An 18,573-nucleotide genomic window follows, 5' to 3' on the forward strand; every position below is an offset into this window, starting at 1 on the left:
TCCTCTTCCTCCTCCTCCTCCTCCAGCGCCTCCACCGGAGCAGCACCGCGCAGCGCCGGGGAGGGAATGCGAGCGGCTGAAGGTGAAGAGCAGTCCTGCGGCACGCCGATCTGACACCCGCGGAAAGGAAGATGGAGGTTCCACGCGTGGGCCACGGCGTCAGCAGCCCCACCAGCCCGTGCGAGGACATGATGAAGAACCTGAGCTTGGAGGCGATCCAGCTGTGCGACCGGGACGGTGAGTGGAACGCGTGTCGATGTGACGGGGAGGCGTTCAGCACCATGGACACCGACCGGGGAGGCGTGTTGGGTGGGTGGGGTGGGTCGATATTTTCGTCGAAAACGTGTGTCCACAGATGCACACGTCGAGACAAAAACGGGGCGTTTAGCCCTGATCTGCTGATTCATGGAGCCCGGAGACACCGGAGACACCGGAGACACCGGAGACGGGCTCTCCCGCGTTTTCATCCAATTTAAACAAAAAAAATAAAAGAGAGAGAGAGAAGATGCTTTATTTTGTGCGTGAAAGGCCGCGTCCAGTGACGTCACCGTGCGTGGTCAGTAAAAGAAGAGCCGCGGGGCTCCACGCCCGTCTCATACCCACGTGAGCGATAACGTGGCCTTTAACACGCCGGACACGAGTGTGGAAATCGGCCCACCAATGTATCTGGAGCCCAGACCCCCGGCTCGAACCGCACGCTTGCTGGAAGGTGTGTGTGTGTGTGTGTGTGTGTGTGTGTGTGCAGTACAAGAAGACCTGCTGCTTGGTATTCCTGGCCAGTCGTCTTTGCCCCTTCCTTCGGCCATGTTGGCAGGGCAGGAAGTTGCGGGGAGGGGGGGTCTGGAACCGGGCAACGTCCCCCGCCGCTTCTCCAGAAAAAAAAAAAAACAAGGCTTCTGACGCACTTCCCCACCCTCGCTTTTGGGCCAGATTGTCCTTTCTCGGCCCGGCTTTGCGTGAGTCAGGTGACGCCTTCTGGCCGGGGCCTCGTCCGCTCCCCCATCTCTGCAGGCATTACGCATCACAACCACATTTCGTCCTGATATTTACACGTTTACTGGTGTCCCGGTGCTCAGTTGACGGCGTCCTGCGCCTGGATGGTACGTTCCTTCCCTAAAAACACCGGCTTTCATCAAATCTGGCCTTTAACCATAAAATCAATCCAATTTGTTCAGTTCATTCTGCTGTGAAACACCGATATGTATGCAGAATATGAAAGTCAAGGATCTCCACAGCATTAAGAATACATTCATGTTTTCCAATAGCTTGTAATTTAAATATATACATAAAAAAAACGAAGCGAATAATGGATAACGACACCGTGTCTTAAAATTATTCTGGGCCACTTTGTCCTGAAACATTTGAATATTGAGTGTGATGGAGTATCGGTGGCAGTCGGGGTGGGCGGGGCAGCAGGGTCCTTTGGGGGCCGGACCCCAGATGGGCCCGTGTTTTGTGTGCGCGCGTACCCCAGCTGTGACAGAGGGACCCCCGACGTGGGCGTAATGAATGAATGGCGCGTTTTAGGGGACAGGCCATCAATTTGCTAATTGTGTCCGTCGGAGTCAGAGCGCAACGCAAGACCAACACGGCGCACAAAAGCCATTTTTGTGGAAATAAGGGACTCCGTTCATCATTGTGGAGTCCATTCAGGGCGGATAGTGGCCGGGGGGGTTGGGGCGCACCATGAATACGGGGACACGGAGATGACCAACATGAAAAATGAAAAACATTCTGTACCGCTGGTACACACAATATTACAGTTTTGAGGTTTGTATTGTTGGTTGGTGGCGAAATTCGAATAATTAGTCATAATAATAAAAAAGAATTAAATTACAGCAAATAAAAAAAAAAAAATCTCATGTTCTCACTGCTCAAAATAAAAAATAAAGGGAACACAGAAACGAGACATCCTAGATGTGAAATGTTCTTATTGAACACTTTGTTCTCTACATGTGCTGACAATAAAATCACACAAATTATTGATGGAAATCAAATTATTCATCCCGTGGAGGTCTGGATTTGCAGTCACACTCAAAATTAAAGTGGAAATGTCCTTAAAACAAGTCAAAATGAAGCTCAGCCTCCACGTGCCTGTATGACCTCCCTACAACACCTGGACATGCTCCTGATGAGGTGGCGGATGGTCTCCAGAGGGATCTCCTCCCAGACCTCCTGGACAGTCTGTGGTGCAACTTCCAACTATTTGGTGGATGGAGCGAGACATGATGTACCAGATGTGCTCAATTGGACTCAACAGTCCATTGCATCAATGCTGCAGGCAGCAGAATGTTCTCCATGGCGTCTCCAGTGCTCCTCCTGTTCCTCCCTCCACAAAGTCCTGCTGCTGGGTTGTTGCCCTCCTACGGCCTCCTCCACACCTCCTGATGTGCTGGTCTGTCTCCTGGTAGAGCTTCCATGCTCTGGACACCACGCTGACAGACACAGCAAACCTTCTTGCCACAGCTCGCATTGATGTGCCATCCTGGATGAGCTGCACTACCTGAGCCGCTTGTGTGAAAAGCACCGCCAGCGTTCAAAAGTGACCAGAACATCAGCCAGAAAGCAGAGGAACCGAGAAGCGGTCTGTGGTCCCCACCTGCAGGACCACGCCTTCATTTGGGACGTCTTGCTCATTGGCTATAATTTCCACCTGTTTTCTATTCCATTTGCACAACAGCATGTGAAATTGATCGTCAATCAGTGATGCTTCCTGAGTGGACAGTTTGACTTCACACAAGTGTCACTGACTTGGAGTCACATTCTGTTGTGTCCCCTTTATTTGTTCAGCAGTGTACAGGGTTCTAAATGCAATATATAACTCCAAAATCTGGCTGCTTTGTTCACTATTGTCATCATCAAAAGCCGCTTGGTGAGACGCTCATTAACACGAGTGACTGATAAGAAAGCGCTCAGCATGAACCTTCACCACTGTTGGAACCCGTCCCCGTTGTCCAACTTAAAGGTGGTGTTCTATAATGTAAAAAATTAGTAGGGGTGTCCAGTCTTGTAGTGTATATGTTTCTTGCATTAGCATGCTTATGCAAGAGTTGACTTCAACGTCGCAAACCAATATTTCTTTCGCCCGTTGATTCTTGAAGCCTCGAAAAGCACCGTCTTAGCCCCGCCCCACTGTCTGCATCAGCCGCTTCACCAGCGAGCCATTAAACCTTCACCCAGTCAAGACCACCACTTCACCTCCACCGCACGCTGCGTTAAAAATACAATTGAACTGCAGCCCGTTTTTTCCCCCATGAGTGTTCAGAAATATGGAATATTAATTTCAGCATTTCTCAGGGCTGGTTGTGAGGGGCTGAACGCGCCTGCCCGCGGCGTGCCAGACCCCTCATGTGACACGCCGATTCTGCCCATGTGAGGTTTTTCACAATTTACATTTACAGCATTTACCAGACGCCCTTATCCAGAGCGACTTACAGCCAGTAGTTACAGGGACAGTCCCCCCCTGGAGACACTCAGGGTTAAGTGTCTTGCTCAGGGACACGATGGTAGTAAGTGGGATTTGAACCTGGGTCTTCTGGTTCATAGGAGAGTGTGTTACACACAAGGCTACTGCCTACCACAATCAGCACGTGTCTCACGGCGTTCCTCACAGAGAAACACGGCTCCCTCAGATCCACTTCTGCTGGGCTGTAAACCGCCGCCGGCAGGCCCGTCCGTCACCTGTAATGTGGTGAGACCATCTTGGTAAAATAGCCGGGGACGCCTTCTGTCATGTGCAAAATCTCACAAAAATTTTTGACGGAAGTCAAATGAATCAACCTGTGGACGTCTGGATTTGGAGTCAGACTAGAAAAGTAGAAAAACACACAACAGGCTGATCCAACTTTGATGTAATGTCCTTAAAACAAGTCAAACGTGGCAGATGTTCTCCTGAGGGATCTCCTCCCAGACCTCCTGGACAGCCTGTGGTTCAACATCCAACTATATGGTGGATGGAGCGAGACATGATGTCCCAGAGGTGCTCAGTTGGACTCAGGTCTGGGGAACGGGCGGGCCATTCCATAGCATCAATGCCTTCTCTGCAGCTCCTCCTGGAGCAGCTCCTCCTGGAGGTAGTGGTTGTGCTGTAGTGCTGTAGACCGCCCGTACGTCATCCGTAATGTGGCGAGACCATCTCGAACAAGCCGCGAGAACAGGGGGGTAAAAAAGCCGGGGAAGATGAGCGCCACCATGATCCACCAAGTCACCCCATCATCGAGCTACACACAACGGAACTGTTTGGTGTTACGTGAGTTATAAATTCACTTTCCAGGCAGTGATGCGCCTGGATTGAAATCACGAACGTCAGACATCAAGATATCAGAAATCAACAGGCGCCTTGACCCTGTTTGCCGTTGCCAGTTTATTCCATGTTTAAAATGAGAAGAAATGCAATGCAGTTCTCCCCAGGCTCTCCAGTTTCCTCCCACCATGCCCACTAGGTGAACTGTCCCTATGTTGTCCACAGGTGTGGGTGTGTGTAGCCCCGCCCTCTGGATGGACTGCAGCAGCCACAACCGTGACTAGAACTAAGCGGTTATGGGAAGTAAGTGAAGTGATTGTGAAACGCTGCAGCACAGCACATGGTGACACAGTGAAATGTGTCCACTGTATTTAACCGTCGCCTTTGGTGATCAGTGGGCAGCCATGACAGGCACCCGGGCAGCAGTGTGAAGGGACGGTACCTTCATCAGAGGGACCTCGGTGGCACCTTGGTGGATCAGGATTCGAAACGGCAACCTTCAGATTACAGGGCCGCTTCCTTAAACGCTAGGCCACCGCTAGGCGAAGTGAAGGCCAAGTATATCGCAAGCATGTGGATTCAAACTATGCAAATATTGCAAATATGCAAATCGCAAACAGCCCGCAACCTTGGCGTAACAATAGACAAGCAACTCTGCTTCTCGACTCACATCAGCAATCTTTCCCGCTCATGTAGATTCCTTCTCTACAATATCAGATGAATCCATCCTTATCTGTCAACCCAGGCCACCCAGATCCTGGTTCAGTCCTTACTAATCTCACGACTGGACTACTGTACCTCCCTTCTAGCTGGTCTACCACTATGTACCATCCCACCTCTACAACTCATACAAAATGCAGCAGCACGACTGATCTTTAACCTTCCCAAACTGCTACGCTCCCTCCACTGGCTCCCAGTAGCTGCACGCATCAGGTTCAAAATACTGATGTTGGCCTACAAAGCCAAACATGGAGTAGCACCATCCTACCTCACAGCCCTTATTACACCTCGCACTGCACCTCGTATACTCCGAGCCTCCTGTACTGCTCGCCTGGTCCCTCCATCTCTGAAGGTAAAAGGAAGACTGTGGGTCGTAGTAGCCTAGTGGGTAACACACTCACCTATGAACCAGAAGACCCGGGTTCGAATCCCACTTACTACCATTGTGTCCCTGAGCAAGACACTTAACCCTAAATTGCTCCAGCGAGACTGTCCCTGTAACTGCTGATTGTAAGTCGCTCTGGATAAGGGCGTCTGATAAATGCTGTAAATGTAAGACGTTCATCTAGACTCTTCTCCATCTTGGCCCATCGGTGGTGGAATAAACTTCCCCTCGAGGTCAGAACAGCTCAGTCACTGAGCACCTTCACACGGCAGCTCAAGACCTTCCTCTTTAGAGAAGATTTAGATTATTGTTGAACTTGTGTACAGAATCTACAACAGAGTGAATAAAAAGGTTGTATTCATAGTTGGGGGTCCTAGTGAACCGGAATTGATCTCTTCATCGATAATAAGTTGAAAGCACGTTGTAAGTCACTCTGGATAAGGGCGTAAATGTAAATATAAATGTAGGTGTGGTAATATGTGGATAAAAATGTTGATGTAATAATTAAAAGATGACATATTTTGAAACCTTTACCAAACCTGTTTGGTCTTTTTTGTCTTCATCTATCTTGTATGCTCTAGTGTGCAGATTACATATTTAGACTTATCACAAGAGTCCATAGGTGACAAGTGCAGAAAGTTGGAAAGTTATTGAAAAATTTACATTTACAGTATTTACCAGACGCCCTTATCCAGAGCGACTTACAGTCAGTAGTGACGGGGACAGTCCCCCCCTGGAGACACTCAGCGTTAAGTGTCTTGCTCAGGGACACAGTGGTAATATGTGGTTTGAACCTGGGTGTTCTGGTTCATAGGCTAGTAGTCTAGTTGGTTAGAAGAAGCTCCAGCTTCAAACCCAAGTTACTACCACTTTTGTCTCCAGGGGGACTGTCCCTGTCACTACTGACTGTGAGGCACTCTGGATAAGCGAGTCTGGTAAATCCTGTAAATTAAAATGTGAATCATCATCAAATGATTATGATTCATGCACTCTTATTCCTTCTTGTGTTTTGCGAAGCATCTTGCATCATATGTCATTTGTGTGTTTTATTTGCCAACATTTCGTGTTTAAACAGTCCAGGGAACCGACACTGAATATCTCTGAACATGAATAAAACCCCTGAAATCCAGAAGGCTGAATTTCACGATTATTACTCGGACAATTATTAGGATATTGATTCGTGGCCACGGGAACGGTACGTGTGCAATAACTGCGTCTGCAATTTTTTTCTTTTCCTTTTGGGCTGATGTTAGTATGAACGCTCTATGAACTGAAACTGAAGTGTGTGTGTGTGTGTGTGTGTGTGTGTGTGTGTGCTATTTCAGCGTGATGAACACTCAGTCTCATGGGACCAGTGAGACGGTATTTAAAAATGCAGCGCGACTGGGGACATTAGCAAGGGGGCGGGGCTTAGTAATTACGCCCAGTGACAGTCCATTACTGGCATGTCCCTGTAATCCCAATGGCAACAGGACAGAATGATTTCACAAAAACCAGCGAGTAAAATGGAAGATTCCGGAAGTTTGCTCGGCAAGAAAATCGTAGGTGAACTGAACAGCCTTCCGATTACGGGTCCGCCCCACTAGTTACAGCTTACAGCGCCTGGTATTCCCAGGCAGTCTCCCATGTACCAACCCTGCGTAGCTAAGCACATCATGCACTGGGCTGGACAGCGGCGAGAATTTCGGGAATTCTGCTGGCATGGTGCATAGAAACAAGAACGGGCCAGGACTCCTCGCCACTTGTTTCCTTGGAAACCGTTCTAAATTTAAAAGAAATCATTCTGCAACTTCCTGTACCTGATTTTGATGTTTTGCCTTTGTCTTTTGGGAAGATTACAGATGATTAAATATGGAAATATTCTTTACATTTCTGGAAGGATGTTGACACACAATTTTAATCGGTGCACCTTCTTGCAGAAACCCTTACATTTTGGGTTAGGTGGTGAACAACGACGCAGTTAATGATGACCTCTGGCCAGACGGCGTCAGGAATGTGGTGGAGGGAGGAGATGGGATTCTCTGTAGGGTTGGGAGTGAATCTGATAACTGGGAAGCTGAAGGTTGGCTCTCTGTGCTGGTGGAAGGTCAGGTCTAACAAGCTAATGATAAATCATCTAAACGGCCTGCTGCCTTTCTTTGCATAACGCAACAAATTGAAATGCACAATGTGCCGACGCATCTTCTACAATTAGCATCAGACTTTATTGCAGAGCCGCGCAGTAGTGACATGACTCTGAGAGCAAAAAAGCACCGATCACATTTATCTGCGGTGTCCTTCTCCATCGATCTTTCCTGTAAAATTATGTGTCTGCCGCCAGGCTATTTTTGTCCAGAGAGTTATGAAATATTAACGCTCTGCTTAAGGCGGCGGGATGGTGGAGCGAAACCCGGCCCGTCCCAGTCGCCAGGCTCAATATCCACAGCGTCACCAGCGAGTGAAGGAACTGAGGCAGTTCGATGCCATGAGACAGTTAGATGCCATGAGACAGTTAGATGTCATGAGACAGTTAGATGTCATGAGACAGTTACATGCCATGAGACAGTTAGATGTTATGAGACAGTTAGATGCCATGAGACAGTTACATGCCATGAGACAGTTAGATGCCATGAGACATTTATATGCCATGAGACAGTTACATGCCATGAGACAGTTATATGCCATGAGACAGTTAGATGCCATGAGACAGTTATATGCCATGAGACAGTTAGATGTCATGAGACAGTTACATGCCATGAGACAGTTAGATGTTATGAGACAGTTAGATGCCATGAGACAGTTACATGCCATGAGACATTTATATGCCATGAGACAGTTACATGCCATGAGACAGTTATATGCCATGAGACAGTTACATGCCATGAGACAGTTATATGCCATGAGACAGTTAGATGCCATGAGACAGTTACATGCCATGAGACAGTTATATGCCATGAGACAGTTAGATGCCATGAGACAGTTACATGCCATGAGACAGTTAGATGCCATGAGACAGTTACATGCCATGAGACAGTTATATGCCATGAGACAGTTACATGACTTTTGCTGGCTGAGGTGTAAATCAAAAAGAAATATTAGTCAAAATAAATGTTTTTTTGACTTCTCTTGAGAAGGAGTAAACGTGAAGGGTTTAAAAGTGCTGCAGTGATCGGACAGTCCAGATGATGTGAACAAGTCCAGGGTAAAAGTAGAATTATAAACCACAGCAGGAAACTGACCAATCTGGCAACACGATCCAAACAAGCGAAGACGGATGAATAAAGCTTGGACGGCATATTAAACATATGATGATTTCACCAGAATAGATTCATTGCTGCCTTCACCTGCGCCAAGCATACAGATTATTCTTAGCCATGCCACGTATCTGCTGACTGTATTATTTGCATACTAGTTCATCTCAGAAGATCAGAATCTAGAAGACTAGAAACAACAAACCCTATTCCAGTTTTTTGAGGTGCTCTAGTATATGCAGTAAACTCTCACTTTATAAAATTCTGACTAAATTAGGCAAAGCGAACTGGTGAATCAGCATCATGATAGAATGGACGCTCCATGCAGGGCTATAATTATAATTGTATGGTCGTTGCTTTGTGTTCCGTTTCGTATATAGCATACAATGAAAGTCCTGTGCATCCTTTTGTAGTGCAGAGGAAAGTTGGTCAGGGGGCTTTTAGGTTCACCCTAGAGTCCCACTCAATAGGCTCCTTGTCGGCCCTCGTGGAGTAGCCCGCTGTAGGAGTTGTGAATGAGGACGGCCTTTGTTTGTGGCGTTTGCGTGCTTTGTGTGTCCGCTGTTGTCTGGTCACATGAAGATGCTTTATGCATTTTACGCCTCCGCCCGCAACAGCTAAACTATTGACAGTGCGCTGTGTGCAATTTTTATTTATAGTTAAGACGACGCAACCAGGGAAAAATCCGAGAAGTAGAATTCGAAACACTGCTGCGAAACTGGCCAATCTGGCAACACTAGTTCATAAATGGCTGCTGATCAGGGCAAATCTGCAGTTAATTGATGACTGATTAAACATGGTCAAAGGCCGACTAACCTGACTCATCAACGACAGCTAGCATGCAAAGTAAGATTCTCTATCCTCTACTGTCTTCCTCTAACCGTGCGATAGCAGCTTCTGCAGCCAGTCTGTAGCTACCAGCGGTAGCGGATTTGGAGTCAAAGTTCGGGGGTTCTAGAACTCTGGTCTTGCTGCTTTACAGCCTTTTGCCGACTTTGAGGGCACTATTTTCAAACTGGCGCAAAGCACAGCACTAGGTGCTACGCAAAGGGATTGTTTGCCAGGTTAAGGTCAAAGGTTTCCTCACGATTTACACAAATAAGTAGATGAAATAGCAAAAAGACACAAATTTAAATCACCCAGAAAGGAGGAAGTATGCATGAGAGCGTGCATGTGAGTCACAGGGCTCCTCCCAGTTTAAACCTTGTTCATAAAGTTCAATAAAAACCATGTCCTTTCTGTCAGAAATAAGTACGTTCCTTAAGATCCAGGGATCTTTTTCTTCATGTGAACCCTGAGGACGCCTCTGACACTAGTGAACAAGTCCCTCGCTTAGCGCCGCGCTCGGTGCCAGTTTGAAAATAGGGCCCTGAAAGTACTGGGATGTTGGCTCTGGGGTCTCTGGCCATTGGGTTCGTGGCATCAGAGCGATGGAACGCCGGGTTTCGGTTTTGGGGGTTCAGCGGAGGATATTATGCTTCTTCCTCTCTCATGAAAGAAATCCGCAGGAGGCGGATACCGAGAAAACAGGGTGACGGTGGCGGGTGGGGAAGGTGGAGGCAGGGCTGGATTATGGGATGATTCATTATTATTATTTTTTTTTGTGTGTGTGTGTGTGTGAGGATTTATCCAACGAGAGATTATACCCCCCCCCCCCCCCCCCCCCCCACCCTATGAAAAACATGCTGTCCCCACCCCCTAATGCCAGCTTTGTAATATCTGCAGGGGTCTGACCCTCGTGGCCTCACGTCCAGCGCCGACTGATGACATAATCACCAGCTCTTTCTGCTGGGGTGGGGCGTGAGTATGCCAGGCATGTAAAACGAACCCTAAGCCCCTCTAAGCCAATCGCCGGCTGGCCCTGGCGAGCGGCCGCCTCCCCCCCCCGGCCTGCCGCTGGTGGCTGAGCGGGGGGTCGCTGCACTGAGGCAGGGGACAGGAGACGGCGGCAGGGACATGCACGCTTCGTGCCGCGAGTGGAGGCGTCGCTTTGATTCGTCCAGCCGGTAAGGTGCTTCGGGCCCCAGACGAACGCGGGGAACGGTGACTGAGCGAGAGTTTAAGAAAGGAGCTTATTGATTATGAATTTGATCCTGGTGGAGATGTCTACTGTACGTGGAGAGCATCCATTGTGGTGTCTCATTTGCCCACCTGGCTGCAGCCGGTTAGAAGAACGCGGCCAGAGAATCTTCATGGGCGTAAATAAAGAAATGAATGCGAGAGACAGATGGAAAACAGAATATTCAAGGCAGATTAATGTTCGGGCGTCGCCCTTGAATCCGAGATTCACTTTGGCACAGAAGGGCCGAGAGCGGCGGATACGCAACAGGCGCATCGTGCTACATCATGCCGTCACAGATGGGCAGAGACATAATCCCGGGGACAGATCCGTTTTTTCCTCCTCATCAAATCCCTCCGGACTTCGTTCAGACGTGCCGCCATCGGCACAATAAAGCCAGCAGGTAGATGGGAACGAGTGCAACAACGCAAAAGACAAGAACATTTGCCGTATATGAGTACTATACTGTATGATTGTGGCTGAGAGTATTAATTAATAAATATTAATAAAAAATAAACAAACATATCATGAAATCTAAATGAAATCCAGCATGTCAGATTATCAGAATATTACCAAGGATGAGTCGAACGAGAAAAATGGATTCATTATTACAGTCATGACTTGGTTTGGCATTTTAAAATTTGTGACAGTAGTATTATGAAGTGTAAGGTGGGAAATCACAAGCCCGTGATGTTCTACACCTTTGTTTTGCGTGGAGGTTCATCACCTCCGTTCCCCCGAGCAAGAGGTGTGAAGGGCCGGCCATGTGTTTTGTGGTCCTCCGCTCTGTCTTTGTCGGCCCCAGACGGGGGACGCCAAGGGCGTGACCGGGCGGAAACAACAAATTCTGATTGGTCTGTGGCAACGTCCTGGGAGTCAAATGTATAAAAGAATTTTCTCTTCTTTTTCCTTTTCATCGGGAACTACCGGGTTTTTCCTCCAGTTTCTGGGCCTCTCCCTGTTTTTGTCCTGGACCAGGCGAGCTCTCTGCAGCTTGGCTCGTGGCTGTTCTCTCTCTTCCTCTATCCCTTTCTCCTCTCTTTTTTTTTTTCCCCTCTTTTTCCTCTAATGTGCCACGCCTCTTTCTGCCAGGTAACATCAGATTGGTTTTGATACAGTGCTTTTGTGTAGAGAGTTATTTTTTTTATACTTTCTCCTTTTTTACAGTAGTATGCCTCTACACTTCACCTCACGTAACCATGGCAACGCGTGCTTTTCGGCGAAGGAAGGTGCCCTCGTCAGATTGTCACCGTTGTGCTGTGCGGCGTGGGCGCACTTTTAAGAGAAATCGGCTGTAACAGCGCTCTGTAATTACCGCCCAGGACGGCGAAGCTGACGAGCGCTCTTTTGTACCCCCCCCCCCCCCCCCCCCCACACACACACACACACACACACACATACACCACCCCCACTGGGGAAGAAAAGAAAAACGCGAGGAGGAATAAGGAGAAGAGAAAAGAGAGAGATCAGAGTTTTGGAGAATTCCCTTCACAGTAAAAGCCCCCATCTGTCACATCACAGGGCCCGAGCGTGACCGAGCAGCAGCGTGTGTGTGTGTGTGTCGGTGTGTGTGTGTGTTGCGCCGCCGTCCTAATTCACTCCAGTCCCACTAGGCCGCTTCGCTGACGGTGCCGGCGTGGGGCCGTGGTAGCGCTCTTCTTTCACTCGCTCTCTCTTTCACCGTCCATTCACAAATTCCCACCGGCCAAGCGGTAAATGGACGCCGCCGCCGGGATCTTCTGACGCCTTCATCTGGTAGTTCAGCTTTCGTGGTAAAAAGGGTTTTATTTACCCCCCAGTCCAGACTGAAAGATATATGAGGATTTTAACATTTTTGCCATCGGACTTTTACTTTGAAATTGTGTAATTGTTTTCAGTTTTTGGTGACACCGCGAAAAGTCTCCTCTGCATTTAACCATCACCCTTGGTGAGCAGTGGGCGGCCATGACAGGTGCCCGGGGAGCAGCGTGTGGGGACGGTACCTTGCCCACTGGCACCTTGGAGGTTTGGGATTTGATACGGTAACCTTCTGATTGCGGATCCGTTTCCTTACCCGGTAGACCACCACTGCCCAGAAGAAAAGTATTTAAAGTACAGAAAACTGATATATAATGTAGTACCAGGCCACGGCCCTTTCCTGTCTCTGTTGCCAAGTTGCATGTTGGGGATCCAAGTTCAATCCAGGGCAGAAAGATGCTCAATGTTTTTTTTTTTTCCATTTCAGGCAACAAGTCCCAGGACAGTGGCATTGCAGAGATGGAGGAGCTTCCAGTTCCCCAGAACATCAAAATCAGTAACATCACATGCGACTCCTTCAAGATCTGCTGGGATATGGACTGCCGGGCCAAGGAGCGCATCACGCACTACTTCATCGACCTGAACAAGAAGGAGAACAAGAACTCGAACAAGTTTAAACACAAGGTGGGATCTGGCAACCACGGTCAACCCGTCTAATGGCTGTGAGCTATAGTGTGTACTCCTTGTCAATACCTGTACCTTAAAATCGCCATCTGATAAAATCGTCATCGCTACGCTGCCACTATAAAATGATGGAGGTATTGCATTTGTATCCAAATACAGTAGAGGCCAAAAGTTTGGACCATTTACGTTGGTAGATTCTCACATCAAAACTATGAATGAAGTGAAAACATGTTTTATATTCTAGTTTCTTTGCTCTGATTACTGCTTTGCACACTCTTGGCATTCTCTCGATGAGCTTCAGGAGGTCGTCACCTGAAATGCTTCTCCAACAGTCTTGAAGGAGTTCCCAGAGGTGTTTAGCACTTGTTGGTCCAGCTCACCCCAAACCATCTGGATTGGGTTCAGGTCCGGTGACTGTGGAGACCAGGTCTCCACTTTTTGTTAAGTCCATAACTCCACATGTTATGTACTTAACTCATAGTTTTGATGCCTTCAGTGAGAATCTACCAATGTAAATTGTCACGAAAATCAAGAAAACACGTTGAATGAGAAGGTGTCCAAACTTTTGGCCTGTACTGTACATTCCATTAATTTTTAAGTACGTGCACAACAGCTGACGCAAAGAATGCAGCATACAGCCCGTGGCTGTACGTACATACGTACATAGTTAACAGCAAGTATAGTTCTGCGTTGAGGGTGCCGATCCAACACAGCGGTTACTTTATTTTCCCCATGCAGGATGTCCCCACTAAGCTGGTGGCCAAAGCCGTGCCACTGCCCATGACCGTGAGGGGCCACTGGTTCCTCAGCCCACGCACCGAGTACACGGTGGCCGTCCAAACCGCGTCCAAGCAGAGCGACGGAGACTACGCCGTGTCCGAGTGGAGCGAGATCATCGAGTTCTGCACAGCCGGTCTCCGTCCCGACTCCCGCCGCACGCATGATGCACACTACGTAGCGTTCACTGCGCCAAGAAGGCTGGCCTTCGCCTGCCCGCTCTAAATTTAGACCCTCTCCTCTGTCAAATCTCTTTGTTTATTCCGGTAATGCAGTGGAGGAATGTGCACTATGTGCATACGAAGGTCGCGATTTACCAGTTAACGCTACATGACATTTATTCTAAAATCCACATAAGCCCACCCAGAGAACAGCTATGGGCGGGATTTCGCGGCGGATTAGGAAAATGGAATAAAATTCAAAAACCGCCCTCATATGGAAATGCTTTGGAGAAAATCTTGCTTCCACTGCACAGCTTCACTTTCACCCCCGTCTATGTGGATATGTTCACATTTTAATTGGTATTTTAGCAAGTTAATGCCAGTAATAAATGTTTTAAAGAAGGTCCCTCCCTTTATTTTATGCCCAGAAGTAGCCACCTAATAATTTGTTATCCCTGGTCTCAGTCACTGGGCTGTACAGTAAGTTGTCCCCAATTATCCCACCAGTCATTTCACAAGGACAATGTCCTGTCTAGAAGATAGGCTGGTAGTGGCCTAGTGGGTAACACACTCGCTATGAACCAGAAGACCCAGGTTCAAACCCCACTTACTACCATCGTGTCCCCGAGCAAGACACTTAACCCTGAGTGTCTCCAGGGGGGGACTGTCCCTGTCACTACTGATTGTAAGGCACTCTGGATAAGGGTGTCTGGTAAATGCCATAAATGTAGGTTCGTCTGCACCTACAGTTCACTCTCAGGGCCTTTTCTGTCCCTCAGACTACTCGACCGTGCACCTCACGCAGCTGCTGGAGAAAGCCGAGGCCATTTCGGGCAGGATGCTGAGGTTCTCCGTGTTTTACCGCAATCAGCAAAAGGAGTACTTCGACCATGCGCAGTACGTAGTTCATGCATGAGATGATGGATGATTGCAATGGCACGATTAATAATTGACTATGTTGAAAGCGCACCATCTTCCAAAAGTGCAGCCTCATGCATTTCTGATTGAAATAGCACAGATTATGGCTGTGATTAGTACCTTATAAGGAAATTGTGAAGCTTGAGGGCGCTGTTTTCAAGATGGCGCTAAGCACCATCATCTAAATGCTGTAAATGTAAGCACTAAGCATGGGCTGTGTGAGCTAAGGTAAGGAGTGAAAGAGAAACCAGAACGTCATCTGTAATGATGCTTTTATAAATGGGAGGAGTCAAATGATTGACAACTCTCACGCATGCACCTTCCTCATTTATGGATGATTTAAACCCATTAACACATCATTAAAAATTGTGTTTCTTTTATGTTTTACCTAATGATTTATACCTTTTGACTGACCTTGCACTAGCGGCCCATGCTTAGTGCACAGTGCTGCGCTTAGCACCGGTTTGAGAACAGCGCCTGGAGCCATTTAACTTCATTGATTCAGCTCCCTGCTGTGCGTCAAACACTGATAGTATTTTAACATCATAACGTGTAGTTATTATAAATCAACCAAGTTTATATTCATTTCAGTCAGTTCCATGCAGTGTTGAAACGTCCTTTTTACGTTTCGCATGGTATAGATTTACTTTGCTCTCTTTCTGCGCATTACGCTTCAGATGACTGCACCAATCACATGAAATTACCAGACCCTCACATCCATGCCTTTAAACCGTTGCTATTTATAGGCTTCTTTGTTCGCTTATCAGATGACGGCGGCACACGGGCGAGAATACGGCACTGAATTTTTTGCATCATTGTTCTGCTGCCGCGCCGGCTTGGTTTGGGGCCTGTTGGTGTCATCCAATCTTCAAGCAAATAATGAACGTTTATCCCATTAATTAGGCTGAGAAAGAACGTATTTTATTGTACATAGAACCAAGCACACCGAGCTTCCCATGAGCATCACGCTGCATCGTAAAATGAAACAACAATTTGATACACGCCGGGGAACGTTGTCCAAGCATGGTGGATTAATTATAGCCATTCTGTGGGTAATTGGGGAATTAATCATATCAGTGAGGGGGATTTGGAGGATTGTTGGAGTGTCTGGCGTTGCGTAATGAACTGTCCTTGAAAAAGGGAGCGCTTTGGAACGCCTTTGACCTCAATGAGAAGCAAGCAAAAAATTCATAAAACTCATGAAATATTCCCAGTCAGGATCGTTTGTCCTGTGTGTACATCAGAAAGTGCAGAAGAATTTGAAAAAGTTAAATTGGTCACCACTGTGGAGGTCAGCAGAAGAAGCTTGGCCAAAAATAGCAGATGTGCAAATGTGCTGATAAATGCTTACACTGTTCTCCCTGCTCTCCATAGCTCTGTGGGCCACTTATTCATAAGCTTTTCCAAGCATTTGGCGCGTGATTAATCCAAAAACGCAGGAGGATATAAATATAAGCAAAAATGTACATTCTGAAAACAGCACACATAGTGGATTTGCTCCCAAATTCATCAGAGCGGGCCAAATTATTATAATATAGAGTAGTATAAGATTATAGAGTTTACTATTCATATATTAATATTCAGGTGCCCCCTAGGCCATATATCAAGAAAAGCTCACACATGCACTATCTTTCCTCACATATACACCATATATTCCTCACACATCTACATACAAACCTGCTGCTGTGTATCACATGTGACAATCACTTCACATCACCTCACACATACACTATATATTCCTTACTCATCTACATACAAACCTTGTGCATACACCATATATTCCTCACGCATCTAGATAGTAACTTTGCACACACACCATATATTCCACACACTATATATTCCATATATATTTATATATATGGTGCATGTAGATGCGTGAGGAATATATGGTGTATGCACGAGGTTTGTATGTAGATGAGTAAGGAATATATAGTGTATGTGTGAGGTGATGTGAAGTGATTGTCACATGTGATACACAGCAGCAGGTTTGTATGTAGATGTGTGAGGAATATATGGTGTATGTGTGAGGTTTGTATGAAAATGCGTGAGGAAAGGTAGTGTATGTGAAAGCTTTTCTTTTATATATGGCCTCATAGAACAATTTGTCTAATGATATTCTGAATGTCATGAGTCAGTTCATATAAAATACTTTCATCTTGCATTAAAACGCACTGATCCAACACAGTCCAAGCTGGTTCATTTTGACTTGCCAACAGGTTTCTAAGTTTAAGGGTGTAAATTAAAGTTGGTGCCAAGATTATTTACCATTTTAAGCAGCAAGTTAAACAATAATGGAAGTACTTTTGAAACCCAAATCTGTGAATGATCCTTGAACAAACATTCCTAGGGACCTTATTTACTGCAGCTTTGGTGTTGTTTTGGACATGTGACAATCACTTCACTTCACACTTAAGAATCTTCCATTCTTACTTTTTCTTTTTCTTTCCAGGGAGCTGCAAAACAACAAGATGTTACCATCAGTGAAGGACAACAGCGGGAGCCATGGCTCGCCAATCAGTGGCAAGCTTGAGGGCATCTTCTTCAGTTGCAACACGGAGTTCAACACCGGCAAGCCTGCGCAGGACTCCCCGTACGGCCCCTTCCGCTTCGAGATCCAGGCCGAGGCCCTCTTCAACCCAAAGACCAACCTTTACTTCGGGGACTTCTACTGCATGTACACGGCCTACCACTACGTCATCCTGGTGTTGGCCCCCGAGGGTTCGCCGGGCGATGAGTTCTGCAAGAAGAGGCTCCCAGCGCTGGACATTGCCGACAACCGCTTCCTGACCTGCAGTACCAGCGAAGATGGCCAGCTGGTCTTCCACCACGCGCAGGACGTCATCCTGGAGGTGATCTACACCGACCCCGTGGACCTCAGCTGGGGCACCGTGGCCGAGATCAGCGGCCACCAGCTCATGAGCCTGTCCACTGTCAATGCCAAGAAGGACCCCAGCTGCAAGACCTGCAACATAAGTGTGGGACGCTAACGCTCATAAAACGCCAGACACCGTCCACCCGTCCCCTCCCCAGTGTACACCCTACCGCCTATGTAACCAAGTCCCTCAGTCCCGGCCACGCCAACAGTCTCAGCCATTTTAATGTCCCAGTGACGAGCGTCTCGGAGCATGCGTTCCATGGGAGCTAAGGTCACCTTTTCCTATTTTTCTATCCGTCTTGGGGGAGGTATTTACGTTGTCCCTGGCACAGCTTCTCGTATCCAGCTGGCTGTAACGCTTACAAAATCCAACTGTCCTTCAACCGCATTAAGTTGCATTGTAACGATTTGCCAAAGGTTCCCAAAAAACCCCGAAAAAACGTAAAAAAAAAAAAAGATGGATGTGCTGTGGACCAGCAACGATAACTGGTACTGTGCTCATGTTGACATTATTACGTAATTAGTTCCATAATTAATTACCGGATAACAGACAACAGGCATGAGAGGTTGTACCTACAGCATGAAATAAAGAACGTAAAAGAAAAAGGGTCAACATCCGCACATCCGCGTTGTTGTTCAGCAGTATTCCATAGTATTTATTCTAACATACGTTATACACTGTGTTTCAAGAAATATATATTAAAAAAAAAAAAAAAACGAGAATATGCTGAATTAAAAAAATATTTATTTTGTATTGTTGTATAGAAAATAGACCCAACCACAA

General features: G+C 47.1%; 1 protein-coding gene across 2 annotated transcripts; it reads left to right on the forward strand.

Moving 5' to 3' along the window:
* LOC114768950 (phytanoyl-CoA hydroxylase-interacting protein-like) lies at positions 1-18,544 on the forward strand. Of its 2 annotated transcripts, none has more exons than XM_028961508.1 (5): positions 1-237; positions 12,862-13,058; positions 13,797-13,971; positions 14,776-14,893; positions 17,364-18,544. In XM_028961508.1, the coding sequence occupies exons 1-5, from the start codon at positions 132-134 to the stop codon at positions 17,899-17,901; spliced, it is 1,134 nt and encodes a 377-aa protein (XP_028817341.1). In that variant the 5' UTR covers positions 1-131; the 3' UTR covers positions 17,902-18,544. The 2 variants fall into 2 exon arrangements, with proteins under 2 accessions (XP_028817341.1, XP_028817349.1); XM_028961516.1 differs by lacking the exon at positions 1-237 and adding an exon at positions 10,431-10,584.
* Positions 18,545-18,573: the final 29 nt, after the last annotated feature.

This window comes from Denticeps clupeoides, chromosome 2 (genome assembly GCF_900700375.1).
Source record: "Denticeps clupeoides chromosome 2, fDenClu1.1, whole genome shotgun sequence".
Classification (NCBI taxonomy): Eukaryota; Metazoa; Chordata; class Actinopteri; order Clupeiformes; family Denticipitidae; genus Denticeps; species Denticeps clupeoides.

Excerpts from the sequence above, each read along its gene's own strand:
- LOC114768950 (XM_028961508.1), top strand. The coding sequence starts at position 132 with ATGGAGGTTCCACGCGTGGGCCACGGCGTCAGCAGCCCCACCAGCCCG. Across the intron at positions 13,059-13,796 it reads CGAACAAGTTTAAACACAAG|GATGTCCCCACTAAGCTGGT; the intron begins GTGGGATCTGGC and ends TTCCCCATGCAG. Across the intron at positions 14,894-17,363 it reads GAGTACTTCGACCATGCGCA|GGAGCTGCAAAACAACAAGA; the intron begins GTACGTAGTTCA and ends TTTTCTTTCCAG.